Raw genomic sequence first — 19904 nt, 5'->3', positions numbered from 1 at the left:
CCAGTTTTCCGTTTATCGAGATTGTGGACTACAAGTAGCAACTATAAATAACGACCTGCATGCTAGCGACGCTTTTGTTTCTACTGCTAGAGAACGCGTTCAAGTGGAGACCGGGCGCTTAGTGCCATACGCCACGTTCGGCAACATTGCCGTCTGCCCCCCTGGACTGTCTATGCGAATCACTCGTCTCACGGATTATACATTTTAAAGCCAATGTTTACTAGACACTTTCTTACTGTTTTGGTCCATACTGATACGACGCGTCCCTGAGGTCACGTTGTAGTCAGGAGGTCGAGAGAAGTATGAGAGTGAGTGGTAGAGCGCACGCCCGGAGGCATTAGTTGCCTGTAAATACATTTCTGGTCAAACAAGATTTACAAAGGTTTTAACTTCTTCAGAGCTGCAGAGCCGGCTGGCCGCGAGGTGCTCGTGCTGTGGAAGACTGCTGACGTTTCGTCAGTGGGTCGTGACCTTGTTGCAACAGCTCATTTGTCATGAATGATGAAACAAAAGCGTCGCTAACATGCAGACCATTATTTACAGTTGCTACTTGTAGTCCACAATCTTTTTTCTCAACAGATTTGTCATATACTCCGAAAGCTGCGTTACTGATAAGAACTGTACCACCCCCCTCCCCCCTATGACATAATGGCGCTGAGTACATGATCGTATTTGCTCCATTTATCGTATGCAGAGCTGGCGACGGGAGCGAGCGAAGTAGGTATGGTCGGCCGAATGTGCTCTGGTGACCGCGTTCAGCTCTTAATGGTAACCCCGTCCTGGACTCAGATGGATTCTGCTAATGGTGGTCCAGGACGCCGTTTGTCATGCCCTCTTCTCTCACGAAGACTGCAGCTGGAGTTCATAGGTCAGCTAGGAGGCTGCATAGGCTCGCGTCCATTGGCCAGTGCTTAGATGGCAGGTTGTAGGTCAACCACTTCGACCCAATGGGTGAAGGGTGGAAGGGGTGCCTGGTCGTTCAACAGTCTTCCCATCTCCGATGACGCAACAGGCAGCGCCAGAAGACCACTGCTGTGGCATGCATCGGGGTTTGGCTGCCCCTGTCTTGAAGTCAACGAGCAGGTACGATCAAACAGCTCGTCATGGTTTCATTGAAACTTAGACTGTGACTCTCTCTGTTTATTCGACACAGACTGAATGGCAGCACAACACATTTTTCATGTACTCCGAAAGCTGCGTCACTGATAAGAACTAAGTCCCCTATGACACAATGGCGCTGAGTTAAAACAAAAATGTGTGTGAAATCTTATGGGACTTAACTGCTAAGGTCATCAGTCCCTAAGCTTACACACTACTTAACCTAAATTATCCCAAGGACAAACACACACACCCATGCCCCAGGGAGGACTCGAACCTCCGCCGGGACCAGCCGCACAGACCATGACTGCAGTGGCGCTGAGTACGAGATCGTACTTGTCCCATTAACCGTACCTGTCAGCGCTGCTTATCCCGCCGTAGTAGTTTCAGTATTGATCATAGACCGTCGAGCTCGACTTTTCTGTCTTTGTAGCAGTGCTCGGCCGTGGGGCTACACAGTGCTGCCTCACAGATCTTTTCTTAATCGTACAGTGGTGCTTACATTTCTGTCTGTTCCGGTCCTGAGATCTACTGGATTCACAGTACGCCATGTTGACATAACAATTGGCACATCACATCAGCTCAACATTTCCGTTCCGATTTCACCTGAACGAACTTAAATAAAAATTTTAAGCTTGCACAATAAAGTTATATTGCTGTGTTACAATAGTACCACCTCTGAAATTTTGACAGTAGAATTCTGGTTCACCCAATTTGCCGTACGAAGTATGACATTTGAATCACGCTGTATATGTACGAGGCGTAGTATTCGGAAAGTAGCGGCTGTTTGGTAGCTGAAAACTATATTCGTTAGAAAAAGTTTTTGTTGTCGTTTTCCCTCGTAATCACATTTCACATTTAAACTCTTTTAGCAATGTTGCAATAGCTTATTCAATGCCTCCGCATAGCAACTCTCCATTTGAGAACTGGACCGGTTTCCAGTGTGTAGAGAAGCAACCAAGGCTCTATCCTACCCGCTACCACTAATTTTCAGGTGACGAAACTACCTTTCTGAGTTGCCGGCGTAGAGTGGGACAGAGAGTTCACATTGTTGTAACTACGACGATACACCCACCTGGATTTGCTCCACCGGCGGTCTTGAGTTCCCATCTTCAAACCATTCTCGACCAGACCTTTCTCACAGCATAACGAGAGTTAATAATAACTCGGTGCGACACCGGCGCTGTGGGGTGCGTGGTATAAAAATTTCCATCACAAATCCTGAATCGTATCCTTGATAGGGACAAGTAAATGTGAGTACTCGTTGTCGTGGTAGAGGTCTACTACGGCGCTGTTGATTTTGGATGGGATTGTTTAGTACACATAAGATTTAATGTTGACACACGTTTCCTAAACCTAACCAAAGGAAATCCTTTGTCGACCCGTCATTTTTTGACCCATTGCTTGAATTTTTTGAATCGGAAAGTTCAAAATTATACTTTAGTGTAGGGCCGACGCACGAGTTCTCACCTTCAACAATGTGGAACACAAACCGTCTTCATCTTGTCGACAGCGGCTAAAGACGCTCATCCTTTGATATCAGTTATTTTATTTGTATTAGTTCATAACAGTTTCCTTATCCAGGCTTCTGCGTGAGAATTGTTCAAATGGTTCAAATGGCTCTGAGCACTATGGGACTTAACTTCTGAGGTCATCAGTCCCATAGAACGTACAACTACTTAAACCTAACTAACCTAAGGACATCACACACACCCCTGCCCGAGGCAGGATTCGAACCTGCGACCGTAGCGGTTGCGCGATTGCAGATTGTAGCACCTAGAACCACTCGGCCACATCGGCCGGCCCGTGAGAATGGTGTAGCACTTCATTCAGCATGAGGAAATCCATCAGTGAAAGCTCCAATCGTCGATCAGATCGCAGTTTTAGGTCAAGCTGTTGCACCGTTTTGTCGGTAAGAATAATAAGTTTCCACTCTGCACTCTATATTGAACTTTTTGTACGGCCTTCTTTTAAGTCTCGACACACATGGCTAACCTTCTTTCACTCATAATTGTAGGTCTATGAATGAGCCACAACTGGTGATGATCTTCAGCAACTATGTATCGTCTTATACTGAAATCAAGCCAGTCAGGCAGTCAGTCAACCGAAACCCAACTTCCGTTTTCCTCACGAGAGAGCCTGAGAGCGATGAATCGAAGCAGTCGGGGGCATGTGTTATTTCTTGACATCCGAAAGCTTTTAACTAGGTACCACACCACTGTTTATTAACAAAACTACTGTTACATGGAATATCAAACAAAATATATGACTGGACTGAACATTTCTTAAGAGGAAGGGCACAGCATGTTATCTTGGATGAGGAGTCGTCGATAGAAGCACAAGTAACTTGAGGTGTGATCCAAGAAAGTGAGAATTCTTGTTGCTGTTCGTGTTGTATAGGGGGGTTATAATTTAACTATCGCTACTTGAGAGAGCCCACGTGAAAAATGAGTGATCGTAGGACCATAAAACTTTGCGGAAACTTTTGTAAGGACACGCAGAAGAGAAATAACGAATAAACCATGGTATGACACAAAATTTTTATGTCCACATGAGAGAGCAACATGTTTTAATTGCGTACAAAGCTTACGTTCCATGCTACAAACGTCGGCCAATGTGGCGACCAACAGCATCCAAGTCAGTCTGAAACCGTACTATAGATACTTTTCGCAACTGTTCGCAGCTCTTTTTGGACCATTAGAATGTTCAGTTGTCGTGACACGACTGTTGCACTTCCTGATGATCGCGTACTGCGTCCAGCGTTCTCAGACATGACAATATAACTTCTTCAACTTGTGGCACAATTGGCCATCGGTCTCTTCCAGGAGCGATTCCTAAATCGCCAATTAATTCTAATTTTCGAATCATGTTCTTCAATCCCGATGCTGAAAGAGGACCTCTCCGTATTACTTTAAAGCGAAGAGCAGCAGCACAGTTACTATCGCTTTGATAAAGCAGGCTCACAAGAAATGCTCTGCTCACCTTATCCAGAGTCCTCTTGACTATCTGTAGCTGTAATGCGCTCTGATGCTTGTGTTTCAACCCTACATCGCCGTACTAGTACCGGCGTCTAACGACAAGTTACGATACTTTAACACTATTAACAATGCAAATCCTGCTACACACTGAACATCATTCTATAAAGTTTGGCACCCTTCCGCCTACGCTTGTCCGCCTATAATGGCTCAAGTAGTGAAAGTTTAATTAGGGCCACTCTGTATATTAATGATCCGGAAGACAAAATCAATGAAATTTTCAGACTTTTGGTGATGATGGAGCAATCTATGATTAACTACTAGCTGAAAAATCTGCGCAAATATGTAGTAAGATTTTAATAAGTTTTCGAGTAGAGGCAAATATTGGATACTCGTTTCAATTATTGAGAAATGTATAGCTGTGCACTTCACCAAACACAGGAAAGTTTTATCCGATAAGTCAGTATTTCTGTGAGCCAACTCATACAAATACCTGTACGCAACAGTTAGTAGGAATATGAAATGGAATTATCACGACCTTGGTAAGGCACGGGGCAGGCTTCGATTTATTCGACAAGGTAGCGGGAAAATGCACTCACACTACAAAGGTGACTGCTTACAAATACCCTAGGATGTTGCTTAAGTGTGTTGGATTCGTGCCAAATAAAATTAACAGCGGTTATTGAACATATATAAACCATCGTAATGACTGATCACATGCTGTTTTGATCCACAGCAGAACATCACGGAGATTATGAAGAACTAAATTAGCAAACGCCGACTTACAGAGTTTAAGAATCACTGTTAAGCGAAGAATCCAGAGATGTTCCTCAGATCCCTACGCCCAGTTCCGTAGGGACCACGGATATGAAATTAGACTACTTATAGCGCACACACTGCCATTTCAGCAGTCATTCTTTCGGCGCTCTACATGTCAATGGATCAGATAGAAACCCTAACCTGTGGTACTTCAGTAAGTAATCTCTGTCATTCACTTCTTAGTAGTCTGCAGAGTATACAGTTATGTAGATGCAGCAAGTAATGGTTGCTTTCATTCACAGCCAAACGACCATTTACTTGTGGCTTCGTAAAGAATTCAATAGACGGCGCACCGTTTGTCCATCTTTCTTCTGAGCGAGGTGTATCATAATGAATGGTGTAAACGCATACAGTGGACAGTACACGATGCTAGAAGCAAAAAAGTGTCAGTAAACATAGGTCTGCAAAAGGACCATTTGCGAGGTGACTGCGATTTCGTGGGTACCAACCACCATTGACTTGATTTTGTGTAAACGTCATCCCAATTAGGAAAAAGTAACAATACTGAACAGTATTAAGAAAAGTTATTAGAGACGATAACAGTTACATGACTGTACGTATAGTTAAAGGAGGTCTTCAAAGTGTCGTCCTTATATCCGTATCTAGGCCGGCACCCGTCGCTGCAGTGAGGTTCAAATCCTTTCAAACACGCCTCACCCAATTCAGTTTCTGCCATTTAGGCGTTTAGATGCCGTCTCACCATATCAGCAAAATGTGTTGGTGCTCCATCATGCATATACCACATGCTCTGCGTCGCTCTGAGGGAACACCCTGAACCACCCCTGTAAAATATGCCGCAGAAACTGAAGGTGATTTCGTCCACAGAATATTTTTGGTAACATACATGTCCCAAGAAGACGATCATCTAGTATCGCTAAGCACAGATATGACTCCATAAGTTAGACTTGTGATAATTAATCACACCATCAATAGTGAACCCTTTTCCATCTGTAATTAACATGTTTTTGCCAGATGTAGGATTGATAAAAGCTTTTTCTTCGATCCACTGGTAGAACGCTAGTCTAGGGCTAAAGTCAGCGTCACTAACAAGGGGACCTTCTGGTCTTTGAAATCTCAATCCGAACTGAATTTCCAACGTTCTTACTATACTTCAAGGGTGTCCACTCATGGAAATCTCGAAAAACTCTATCTAGAAAATTCCCGAAAAGAAAAGGATTCTAGAGCTTTAAACGTAGCTCATGCACACCTCATTGATGGGTCATAAGCAGCAACGCAGGACGTAAGTGAAGTACCTCACTCAAAAGAATGCCGGCACAGTAACTCAGTTAATGGATCAACGACGAACTGAAACGGGTGTCTTGCGACGTCCGCACCGAGCAGATGAAACGAACGAAAACGAACAAAACCAGATAACAAAAATTTAAAAAATTAAAAAAAAGTGGGATACTAGAGAGTCATGTGGCTCATCTAGGTTCGATCCTTCCCACCTACCGATGTGGGTTCATTTTCTTTTTCTTTAATTGTTTTAAAAATTATAACAACTGTTAAATGAAGTTAATGACCAGAGTCACTATCAATTACATCATCAACAATTTTATTTTGTTTATGAAATGGCAGTCGCAGCTACGTAAAATGTGAATTACGCTCAACAATATTATCTTTTTTAAAAATTAAGTAATTTCAAATTCATTTTTAATCGAGGTAAATAAATTACCACCGTCACAAAATTCTGGTTGGAGTTTCAATTACATAATTTTTTTTTTATAATGTCATGTTCATTTGCCAATTTTTTATTTTAGGTGCAAATACCAGAATTATAATTGTCATTAAAATATTGAAAACAAAAAATATTTCGGCATCTTGCAAAATTTATGAAGGACGATTGTTTACAGGAACAACGATTTAAAAAAAAGATGTGGTGAGCAGCATGCTTCGTTGACATTCCTGAACACTTCTCTTTCATCAGAAAGCCTGGAAGCCTACCAGGCAAATCGGATCATTTCCTTAAAACTTGGCGATGACAACTGATGGTGGCCTGTTAATTGTAGTTTTATATAGTCTTCAAGAAAATTTATTTCTCTGTTCTTTTCAGTAAGAGGAGCGGAATTTTGTATTTCTATCACATTTTTTCTTGTCTATATAAATAGACATCATATGGTTCAACACGTGGGGTACATTTCGGAAGAATCACTTTAATTTACGTGTTGGTGATTTCTCATCAACCTGGAAGATTTCGTCGTATAGTTCAGGCTTTGCTTGTCCACCTCAAGAGTCAATAATTAACAGAAACCGCTCTTCACCAAGATTCCAAACACCCGTTGAGAAAGTCACTATGCAGTTCTGTCGCTAGCTTCCAACATTTGGAAGACGTTATTACAAAGTTTTTATAATTTTGCCGTATCCTTTTACTGTTTTTTTTTTTTTTTTTTTTTTTTTCTTTTTTTTTTTTTTTTTTTAAATCGGGGACCAAAATTACCGATTGCCACTTGCAAGCAAACAAACCTTTGAGACAGGATGTTTCCAGACAGAGTGAGAGCGTATTGAGCGGTATATGTATGCGTCACTTTATTCATGTCGTGTCTTTTGACGAAAATAGTTTTGCTTCCATTGACAGTAAGAGTCTTGTTTGCGCCGTCTGATACTGATTTCCTGGAAAGAAATAACAACCGATATTAAAGTATTTTGTTAGAGAATCGTAAAAATAGAGTGCAAAATTAATTTTAAATATCCCGATACCCCGTAATAAATACCTATCTGGTCAGTGTTCATAAAAAAAATCCTTTGTTGAAATTCGGTGTCAGTTTTAACGTCTGGATTAGAAAATGTCTGCATTAGCCAAGATTTATGTGAACGTCGCTGTTTCTGTTCTTGAAACAAATCTTGTCACTTTTCGCTGAGGAATTCCGTGCTTATTTTTGATTCTATGAACCCAGCTGTCAGAAGCTTAAAATTCAACATCTGTAAACTGTTATGCTGCTGGTAAAACCCACTGCTGGAAATTCCGTGCAGTCACTTGCCGATAATTCTGTCGGGTTTCAACAGAAAGATCAAACGTCCAAGAAGTATTTCCCGGAACTGATTGCTGCGAGCTTATCAAAGTTCTTGCTTCCTTTTCTATTGCTTCTTCCCATTGGGATAAACATCCCATCTTTCTTAACCGGCTGAACGCTTTATTTATATATATATATATTTATTTATTTATTTTGAAATATCGTAGTTTCCACGTGGGATGAGCATTTACAATATTAACTACGTTCATTTTGTAACCCAAAGAAGACGGTCTACTTCTCTCGTCTTTTTTTCTTCTGGTTCATAATGAACAGACGAGCTGTTTCCTTCGTACCTTTTGAAAGGCTTACCTTCACAGTTTTCAGTTTTTTGATCAGGTTTATCATCAGTCACAATTATCTTTTCAGCGAACACGTCCATAGCACTTCTGTAAATTTCTTCACCCATCAACATTGCTTCAGGAGAAATTGTCGTTTAAGATTACGAGGCAATCAAATAATTTGCAACAAGCAAGATTTCATAATAAACAACACCATCTTTTCACATCACCTTCGACATTTCATTGTATAATGAATCTGCAGCTTCTGATACTTTCTCGATGTCTTCATTGACAGACATTTCTAATTCACAATATATTTCACGGTACAGAACGCTCCAGTGTCTGCAATGAACTGGCACTGTAGCAGGTAAGGCCGACTGCTCGATTGGTTCCGTGCGGGCTTTGACACTTCTTCACCGTCTGCCTGTTTGTACACACAGTTGGCCAACAGCAATTTTCTGCTTTTCCACGAAGACACTGGTTCCTCGAATTTACAACGAATATTTTCAATCTTTCTACAGTTTATAATATCGCCCAATTTTGTAGTATTATTGTAATGACAGTAATTAATGCTTTAATTTGTCTCCATCAAAATGCATTTGAAATTATTCAACTTCTTAAAAAGAAAGTATTGACGATTGTAATTCATATTTTAGCCTGTGACAGCCATTTTATAACAACAAGAAATTATTTATGATTGAATTCATAATACTTAAGGTGATTAACTTTATTTAAAAGTTGTTTTACTTTTGCAGACAATTAATGAAAGACACAAGAGTCGAGCATACAGGTAGAATGGAACCCGGATCGGCCGTATAACATTCCAGCACCCTACTAATTGAGCAATTTCACGCGAGTGTTGCCATGCTACTTTAAATGTATATGGCGTGTGAGCTACGCTTAAAACTTTAGAGCTTTTTTTTCGGGACTTTCAGGATAGTGCGCCTTAAGACTTGTATGAGTGGACGTCCTTGAGGTATACTACTAACCTGCGAAGTCTCATTCCGAACTGTGTCCTATTGTATGGCACTGAACTAGTGGGTGTTGTGGGTAGACTGCATTGCAATGTATTATTCTCCAAACGCTGCTGTGGCTCATTCCAGAATTTTGTGTGGCAGGTCTCCTTGCCAAGATTGCTGTAGAGTATTTTGACTACTTCGAGCATCACTTTTCCAAGCACAGGCGATATTCGTGCGGGCCTAACCACACCCGCGGCATTTGTAAGGCTCCCAGTTTCTCGGAGGGATTAATGCACACTTGTAAACGTTCGGGGAGCCTTCGAGCAGGGTATGCTACTTGGTACAATCGTGCAACCTCCCGTGAATTGTCACGAAATGCGTGTTGGTCAACTACTCGTTACTGTAATGTTGGTTGGTTGATTGATTTGTGGGGACGGAACCAGACATCGAGGTCATCGGTCCCATCGGATTAGGGAAGGAAGTTGGACGTTCCCTTTCAAATGAACCATCCCGGCAGTTGCCTTAAGCGATTTAGGGATATCACGGAAAATTTAAATTACGATGGCTGAACGTGGGTTCGAACTGTTATCCTTCCGAATGTAAGTCCAGTGTGTTAACCACTGCACCACCTTGCTCGGTATTGTAATGCTCCACACTACCACCGACATTAGTACAGCACAACTGACACTCCGCAAACAGCTGACAGAGTGGCTCTCTGACTCTGTACTGTCCTGTTGTATCCACTCTTTACAACTCCACGTCTACAGATTGTAAAACAAAGACCATACACCGACAGGCGTGCAGTGTTTACACAGAATCACGTCAGTTGTGGATTGTAACTGCAAATCCGCAATTATCCCGTAAAAGATTCGTTTGCCGGCCTATGTTTACTCAGTATTTGGTGCTTCTAGTATCGTCTACTTTCAACTGTGTTAGCTTACAGCATTGACACGTTCTGCATCAGCAAGCGTCCCTTGGTCTTAAAATAGGCCTGGCAAGCAGAGTTTTAGACGTGACTGTGGACGCTCACCGCGCGCCGCGCTGTCGTGTTGCAGCCGCGCTACCTGCTGACGTCGCTCGCGAGCAACGACCTGGCCATCGGGCTGCTGGTGACGCCGTTCGGAGTGCTGCCCGCCGTCTACCGCTGCTGGCCATACGGCGAGATCTTCTGCCAGATACAGGTAGGCCGCCGGCGCACCGCCACGCCTCTCACCCACCTTCTGCTCAGACTCTGGCGTGTAATCCACCAAAGAAATGAGACGTGCTCAAATGTATGGGGAAACTTTGAAGTTGTTCCATGCCGTGGGATTGGAAGTCCCATTAGTGAAGAGCCATTTATAGTGATGTAAATACTCCTGGACAAAGATTTGATATGTCTCTAACTATTCCCCTAGTAAAAGCCCTTTAAGACGTTTAAATAATTTTTGGTCAGTCTAGAATGAGATTCTCACTCTGTAACGGAGTGTGCGCTGATATGAAACTTCCTGGCAGATTAAAACTGTGTGCCGGACCGAGACTCGAATTCGGGACCTTTGCCTTTCTCGAGCAAGTGCTCTACCATCTGAGCAATCCAAGCACGACTCACGCCTCGTCCTCACAGCTTTACTTCTGTCAGTACCTCGTCACCTACCTTCGAAACTTTACAGAAGCTCTCCTGCGAACCTTGCACTCCTGAAAGAAAGGATATTACGGAGACATGGCTTAGCCACAGCGGGAGGGATGTTTCCAGAACGAGATTCTCACTCTGCAGCGGAGTGCTGAGTTAGAGTTTTGGTCTAGCACACAGTTTTAATCTGCCAGGAAGTTTCATGTTGGCCGATCTGTGTGAAGTCTGCACTGTTGGTAGCTGAGAAGGGTTGAGGAGCTGTTCTCAGAACTACATGTTGCAGGTATTCTTATACACTATTCTCGCAGTGATAGGCTTTATCGAGCAGGTGAATCACTTGCACATGAAACATGTCAAGACTTTTATTCCGGGTGACATTTCGTATTGCATTTTTAGCGTGTAGTTTATTTGGTCATCTGTTATATCTTTAACTTCTACAGGTCCTCGATGTACCCTTAGACAGTTCTCACCTGACGCTGCAGCTCTTAGAAACCAATATACACAGTCATACAACCAAGTAGCAAACGGCCTTGCCTCTGTGGTAACACCGGTTCCCGCCAGACAATCTAAGTGAAGCGCTGTCGAGCTTGGCTAGCACTTGGATGGGTCGCCGTCCGGGTCTGCCGAGTGCTGATGGCAAGTGGGCTGCGCTCAGCTCTTATTAAGGCCAGCTGAGGAGCTACTTGACAGTGGAGTAGCAGCACCGGTCACGAAAACTGATAACGTCCATGAGAGCGGTGTGCTGACCACATGCCCATCCATATCCACCACAACCACTGAATCCTGTGTGCTGCGGATGACACGGATGCTGGTCGGTACCGTTGGGTCTTCAAACCCTGTGCGGACGGTGTTTGGTTTTATTTTATATCACCAAGTAACTTAAATTTCATGTTCGTCCCACGACCCCTCATAAAAATAGATACAGTGTCATCTTTCAACAATTTACACATATGAAGAGCACATACGCACATAGGTTTATCAAGAAAGAAATTCGCTGAAGCATCAGTTCTCGTAGAAAGGTCCACTTGTGTTACCATGAATTTTCGGTACGTAATTAAATCGCGTACAGGGATATTTTCGAAACTTGTAGCCAATGTCCGTAATGCAGAATCAAGACGAACAATAGCAACAGTAATCCCAGATTGACCAGCTTGAATATCAGCATCATTCAGTGCAAAATCTATGAGTGAGGTTAGCTTTTACCGTTCAGGAGAACCACGTGTTCACGAAACATATTAAGACTTTCTTCCAAATGACATTTGGTATTGCACCCTCAAGCAATATGGACTAATATTCGCTAAAAATGTTAGCTCCTACCTACAGATGACCTACACGTACGACCTTGTTGTTGTGTCGGAGGACAATTTACCTCGTTCGACGTGGATCGAGCAACACCGATGGCAACACTGCTGCTTTGTTTTGGCTTAGCGATGAAATACACGTCCGCGTGGCAGCTAACTGCAGATCATTCTTAATAAAAAAAATGGTTCAAATAGCTCCAAGCACTATGGGACTTAACATCTGAGGTCATCAGTCCCCTAAACTTAGAACTACTTAAACCTAACTAACGTAAGGAAATCCATACACATCCATGACCGAGGTAGGATTCGAACCTGCGACCGCAGCAGCAGCGCGGTTCCGAACTGAAGCGCCTAGAACCGCTAGGCCACAGCGGCCGGGATTTTTAATACATTTCAACTCATAAAAACACAACAGTTTCCTGGAATTCACTTATTAATTGCTCAATCACAATTAGTTTATTGACTATAAAGTCACATATTCAGTAGAAAACCTAGTCAACCTGAAGAAGATACAGAGCTTACAATTAAACTAACCGTAACTACATCAGGGTACTGCAGCGTCAGTTACCGGGTGTGAACTACAGACCTCAAATTGTGATTAGATCTTCATGAAAGTTAATTATAGAGGTTACTTTCATCGTGCTTGAAGTTGGCGTGTAAAATATGCAAACACCATGACGTCTCCTGGTTCTTCGCTTAGTACCTGTATGTTCCTTACTGCACATAATATCAAATATTTTAGAGCTAGTTAACATGTAAACTGCACACAGCGTTGTTTATCACGCAAATAAACGTAACTGAACTGAGAGAAGGGTTCTGCCTTGACAAATACGTTGCCCTTGTCTATCATTGAAATGCAGAAACTGATCTAACGATATTCGCTTTAATTAGAGGCTCTGCCTAAAGCAGTTATTGAAAAAGTATATCAACGTTTTGTGTGCTTAAAAGTTAGCTGCACTTTAAATCTACGTCAGAAATATAATTCGGTACTGTTGTAGACGCATCAGCTACTCATTCCATTACTTTCATCATTGAAAAGCTGTCACTTGTAATTAGGCTCCTTCCCATTTTTCTTGTCTTTAAGAATTTACCTGCACCTGTAACATCTTCTTGCAGCATGCCTCAATGGTATAGTTGCCCTTCCGATGTAATTCAGTCCCCAGAATACCTTCAGGTAGTAGCATGAGACAAAAATTCCATATCACAGGATAAATAATAACAAACATAGATTTACAAAGAGATTACAGCAAGCTCTGTTACAACTCAAAGATCATCGGTTGTGCTTGTTCTAGTACTTTACTGTCGGAAAGACACTCAAGACACACACTCAAACACTCTCTCTCTCTCTCTCTCTCTCCCTCTCACTCACACACACACACACACACACACACACACACACACACACTCACACACACAACAGCATGGATCTAATATCACAAGGTATTAGAGTCTACTTTGTCAAGATGTTGCGACTTTTTAGTGTAATAGAGGAAGGAAGATTATGTTTTCACCCGCCGGTCGACAACGCAGTCTTTCAAACAGTGCAAGCGATACAAATGAACCATTACAGCGGTGTCAAAAATAACAAATATTACAGTTAATTATTAGTAATTGCTTTTAAAGGTATTATCATGCGCGTAATCACGTAGCAGACGTAATTATTCAGCACTGTCGCACATACTTTTTTTAGCAGCCGTATGTAACACTAATTGCAAGAGACACCCTGTATTTTAAACCATCTCTATTTATTTAGAGGGAATTATTGCACATATAATTTTGTGACACTGCAGTTGATATTACGGGAATATTGGAATTTATACTGCAAATAATTTTTCACTGCGTTAGTAAATTACCGATAACTCCATCCTCTACCACCGATTCTTCAGAGACTCGATGTACCGTGCATAACACAACTTCAGACGTCTGATTAACTTACAAAGAGAAAATGTAGTAAATATTAGATGACGTGCTCGGTTTTGAGAGATTCTTGTTTTTTGCAATTAAAACGTCATACCTGAGGCTGAAGTTGTACTGCATGAAGAGTGAAAATGTAGTAAGCGACAAATTATCTTTCTTTCCTTATTTTTTAGGGATGTCACCAAGAAAAAGTTCCGAAAAGGTTTCAAATTGTGTACAAAGTGGGTTGAAAGTCGCGAAGTGCGCCCGTTCTCAAGTACTGATAAATGTATAGTTTTGGTAATATGGAAGCCTCAAGACATACTCGTATACACAGTTCTTAATTTACTGTATAAAACCTCTAACGTAACATAATATCTCTTAACGAGATGATTATGACTGGATTTTAAATTTTTAATTTGGTCAATAGATTCCAGCGGAAAACTGCTCCTGAGCTAAAAAAAAAATTTTCAAATGTGTGTGAAATCTTATGGGACTTAACACTAATTAACCCAAATTATCCTAAAGACAAACACAAACACACACCCATGGCCGAGGGAGGATTCGAACCTCCGCCGGGATCAGCCGCACAGTCCATGACTGTCCTGAGCTAAACACGGCGAATATGCTCTTGTTTGAAAGACTCTGACCGAAGAGTGGGATCCCCGCCACCTCATTCGTCATTCAGCCATCCTCAACAAAAAAATATGGCACGCGAACATATTCGCATAATATACTTTTAACACAATAACGTTTGCTGTATATTTTTTTTTTCTGAATACTGTCCTCATCGATCGTAATTCACTGAAAACACCTGCTTATGATTTTCATCCTAAAAGAGTAAAAGCTTTACTTTAAATTTGTTGCTAAATTTGCAGACTTTCCAATTTCATATAATTTCTGGCAGTAATATTAAGTTCTTTCAGGCATGTTAAAAACCTTTTTCGCCCATTTTTCGTCACTGCAGAAGCACATTGCATATTTGAATACTTGCTACAAGTACGTTGACAAAATTTTGGCGTATGATGAAAAGTCACGCAACGATCGGTTCATTTTCGTCCGTGATTACGGTTGAGAGCATATTTCGGATGCAAGTGAACACTGCACAGGAACAGATATTGGAGGTCAGATAAACCGCTCTGTTTACATTTTGCAATAACGACTGCGCTGCTTTCCCTGTCCCCTCGACACGTTTTATATCCCCTCCACTGCTAGTGCTGCCATCTGCGGTCTATTGGTGGTTATTGAATGTTGACGTCGAACATAGATGGTGGTCACATTAATGTGACTACGCTTTGTGGAATACATCAGATGTGTTGGGGGGTATAAGAATACTAAAATAGTAGTGAAGGGTGCAAAAACGAAGGCAGTCAGATAGTGATGGGACATTGTCACACAATAATAATAATAATAACCTGAATATATAGATCGTGTCGGTGGTCTGTTAAGGAACTATAAAAAATTATTACGAAAAATTGATTGACATACAAAAAATTGAGTCACGCTTCAGTTGTGGAATTGATTCAACTATCGGAACTTTCATTACCCTGTAATTAATTTTCATGCAAAAACAAAATTTATTGTCATATTGTAGTTCTGGTCCTGGGCAATTGCCTCTCAGGAATTATGGATGATATATTTGCTAGCAAAAAATTATTTTTTTAATAACAAGGTACGTTGTAAAATTGAAACAGTAAATTAGAGGATATATGCAGATAACGTGGTCGCCCCATTAAGAATGACGAAAAGACAGTGCTAGATTATCTAAGGCTTTAAATAGGATGTATAAGAGTGTTCAGTTTACTGAAGAAATAGAAAAACAAGAAAGCTTTATTCACATAGATGTCACAATTAAAAAAGTGAGTGGATAGCATAAGCTCGGTATTTTCCCTAAACCGACGTACACTGATTCTATTATAAATACAGATTCGTGTCATCCACCACCCTAAAAATATGCATTTTTAACTCAATGATTTATAGAATCCTTTCGTTACCACTAGAGCCAGGTTGTGTTGCCATCAAATTACGGACTTTGAAGTAGTTTGTCTTAGACAATTAGTCCAAAAAATTGGAAAACATACTGAAGAGCAGAAATGGCAGTAAGGTTCCCAAAATTAAGATAAAATTAAAGAAAAAGTATATACCTATGGTTCATTAAAGAAAAGTTTCTGACAAAATCCAGCAGCAGTTCTATAAACCTAGCATTTCAATAGTTTTTCAAACCGCCAATAGTTTAAGATTTAAATTATGGCATAAGATATCTGAGGCAACAGAGACAAATACAAAAACTCTGGTGTGTGTAAACTACAAAGTGATCAGTATTAAGGATTCTACATAGGTCAAACCAATCGATCGGTATTCCCCAGATGTGGAGGACATATTGGAAAACATAGCCGCACAGCGTTAGTGATCATCTGTGAGACTCAAAACTGAACATTACCAGAACTGATCACATTATGAAAAGTCCTCTCAATCCCTCTAAAAGCAAGAAGTTAGATATTCAGGAAAATTTATAAGTATGTTATCATAAGAAGCTATACACAAATAATGTTCTTAACAACCAGTCAGATATCACGGAATACCGGGGACTGGGAGTTTGTATTGTCATCGTCATATCATCATCATCATTTGTGAGAGTTATTAGGTTGGATTCTGAAAAGAAAATGGTCTGTGTAAAAACTGGGACTTCGTACGGGCGCTGAAGACCCCGCAGTTGAGCGCCCCACAAACCAAACGTCATCATCATCACAGAATACAAAGTATTTAAAATATTTCGTGATGTACTGTAATTGCAATCTCTTTTCCTTTAGCTCCATTTGTTAGGCTTCAGAGGCAATATCTTTAAGAAACGTAATTAAACGCTGTAGTTTACTTTTTTTGTAGTCATCAATCTTCTGACTGGTTAGATGCGAGCCTCCACGAATTTCTTACCTGTACCAACTTCTTTATCTCAGAGTAGCACTTGAATCTTACGTCCTCAATCCTTTACTGGATATATGCCAGTCTCTGTCTTCCGTTCAGTTTCTATCTTCTACAGCTCCCTCTGGTACCATGGAAGTTATTCCCTGATGTCTTACAATATGTTCTACCATTTGTCCCATCTTCTTGTCGTTATGTTCCGTACATTCTTTCCTCTCTGATTCTGCGCAGTACTCCTCATTTCTTACGTTATTAGTCCGTCTAAGATCCAACTTTTTTTTGGAGCACCGCATCTCAAATGCTTCGAGTCTCTTTTATTCCGGTTTTCCCACAGTTCATGTTTCACTAGCATACAATTTTGTTCTCCAAACGTATTTTCACAGAAATTTCTTTCTCAAATTACGGCTTATGTTTGATACTAATAAACCTATCGTAGGCAGGAATGCCCTTTTTGCCAGTGCTAGTCTGCTTTTGATGTCCTCCTTGCATTGTCCGTCATTGGTTATTTTGCTGCCTAGGTAGCAGATTTCCTTAACTTAGTCTACTTCGTGACCATTAATCCTAATGTTAGGCTTCTCGCTGTTGTTCCAATTTCCGCTACTTTTCATTAATTTCGTCTTTCCTCAATTTACTCTCAGTCCATATTCTGTACTCATTAGACTGTACATTTCATTCAGTAGATCCTGTAATTCATCTTCATTTTCACTGAGGATAGCAGTGCCATCACCGAATCTTACCGTTCATATTATTTCACCCAATTTTAGTACCACTCTTGAGCCTTTCTTGTATTTCCATTATTGCTTCTTCGATGTACAGATTCAACACCAGAAGCGAAATACTGCGTCTCTGTCGTACACCCTATTTAATCTGAACGTTTCGTTCTTGGTCTTCCACACTTATTATTCCTTCTTGGCCCTTGTACATGTTGTAAGAGGGATTAATAATAAGTTTATAAAACGAAGAACGAGATCTCTCTATAGATTACCCACATTTTCCTCATAATTTCGAACATCTTGCACCGTTTTATGTTATCGAAAGCTTATTCCATGTCTATTAAGCCTGTGAACGTGTCTTGCTTTCTCTTTAGTCTTGAATCCATTATCAACTTCAATGTCGGAACTGTCTCTCTGGTGCCTTTACCTTTCCTAAGGCCAAACTGACCGTCATCTAACACATCAGGAATTTCCTTTTCCTTAATTTTGTATATTATTCTAGTCTGCAACTTAGATGCATGAGGTGTTAAGCCGATTGTGCGATAATTCCCGCACTGGTCAGCTCTTGCGGGTTTTCTGAGTTGGATGGGTGGCATTTTTCCGAATTTCAGATGGTATATCGCCAGACTCAAATATTCTACACAACAAGGCGAATAGTCGCCTTGTTGCAACTCCCCCCAACAAGTTTAGAAATTCTGACGAAATGTTATCCATTCCTGCTGCCTTGTTTGGCCCTAAGCCGTCCAAAACTTTTCTCAGTTGCGATTCTAATACGGGACCTTTATCTCTTCTTTGTCGACTCTTCTTTCTTCTTCTATCACGACATCAAACAAGTCCTCATCCTCATAGAGGGCTTAGAGGTAATCATTTTGCCTACCTGCTCACACGTCTGCTTTTAACAGAGGATCTCCCATTGTATTCTTAATGTTACCACCCTTGCTTTCAATTTCGCCAAAGGTTGTTTTGACTTTCCCGCACGCTGAGTCTGCCGATTCGACAATCACTTCTTTTTCGATTTCTTTACATTTTTCATGCAGCCGTTTTGCTTTAGCTATCCGGCACTGCCTATTTATTTCAGTCCTCAGTGATTTGCATTTCTGAATTCCTGAATTCCCCAGAACATTTTTGTTATTCCTTTTTCATTGATCAAATGCAGTATTTCTCCTATTACCTGTGGTTTCTTGCATTCTTTGTACCTATGTTAGTTATTCTTCCCAGCTTCTGTGACTGTCCTTTTTAGAAATGTCCATTCCTCTTTAACTGAAATGCCTACTGAGCTATTGTTTATCAAAGTATCTATAGTGTAAGAGAACTTCAAGCGTATCTCCTCTTTCCTTAGTACTTCCGTATTTCTTCCTGATTCTTCCTGACTAGTCACTTAAACTTGGGGTCTACTCTTCGCCACTACTAAATTGTGTTCTGTGCCTATATCTGCTCCCGGGCACGCCTTCAAATCCTTTTATGATTCTTGACCAGAGTATTCCCAATTCCTAGATGAAATTCATTGAAAAACTCAATTAAGTTTCCCCTTTGTTATTCCTACAACGAAGCCCATATTCTACCATAACCTTTCTTCGACTCCTTGTCTTACAACCGCATACCAGTCCCCATGACCATTGGAGTTTCATATCCCTTTACGAACTGAATTGCCCGTTCAGTGTCCTCATACACTTTCTGTATCTTCTCATGTTCAGCTTGCGACGTGTATTTGTATACTTGTGCTAGTGTTGGCAGTTTTGGTTAGCGGCCGATTCTGGTAAGAACAACCCTATCACTGAACTGTTCACAGTAACACACTCTCTGCTCTACCATCCAAATCATAACGAATCCTACACAGGTTATACTTTTTTCTACTGCTGTTGATATTACCATATACACATCTGAACACAAATCTTTGTCTTCCCTTCATTTGACTTTACTGACCCCCAGTATATCTAGATTGAGCCTTTGCATGTCCCTTTTGAGATTTTCTAGCTCTCCTGCCACCTTCAAACCTTTGACATTCCACTCCCGGACTCGAAGGACATTATCCTTTCGTTAGTTATTCAATATTTTTCTCACTGTCAGCTCCCCTTTGGCAGTACCATCCCTAAGATTCGAATGGGAGTCTAGTCCAAATCTTTTGCCAATGGAGAGATCATCATAACACTTTTTCAATTACAGGCCACACGTCCTTTGGATACACATTAAGCGTTTTTTTTTTTTTTTTTTTTTTTTTTTTTTTTTTTTTTTTTTTTTTTTTTTTTAAATGCAGTGGTTTCCGTCTGCATTTTACTGCGGTTGATCATCGCTAATTCTTCCACCTTTAGGAGTAGTTTGCCACCTCACC

At 41.0% G+C, this 19904-nt stretch overlaps 1 protein-coding gene across 1 annotated transcript in view; it reads left to right on the top strand.

Moving 5' to 3' along the window:
- LOC124613510 (trace amine-associated receptor 1-like) overlaps positions 1–11267 on the top strand; it is a 56595-nt gene extending 45328 nt beyond the window's left edge. Inside the window, exons 2-3 of the mRNA XM_047142219.1 lie at positions 10196–10321; positions 11187–11267. Of these exons, the coding sequence (XP_046998175.1) occupies positions 10196–10321; positions 11187–11267 (207 nt within the window). The remainder of the gene's footprint in view (positions 1–10195; positions 10322–11186) is intronic.
- Positions 11268–19904: the final 8637 nt, after the last annotated feature.

Source organism: Schistocerca americana, chromosome 4, assembly GCF_021461395.2.
Source record: "Schistocerca americana isolate TAMUIC-IGC-003095 chromosome 4, iqSchAmer2.1, whole genome shotgun sequence".
NCBI lineage: Eukaryota > Metazoa > Arthropoda > Insecta > Orthoptera > Acrididae > Schistocerca > Schistocerca americana.
This window is presented reverse-complemented; position numbering and strand designations above follow the sequence as displayed.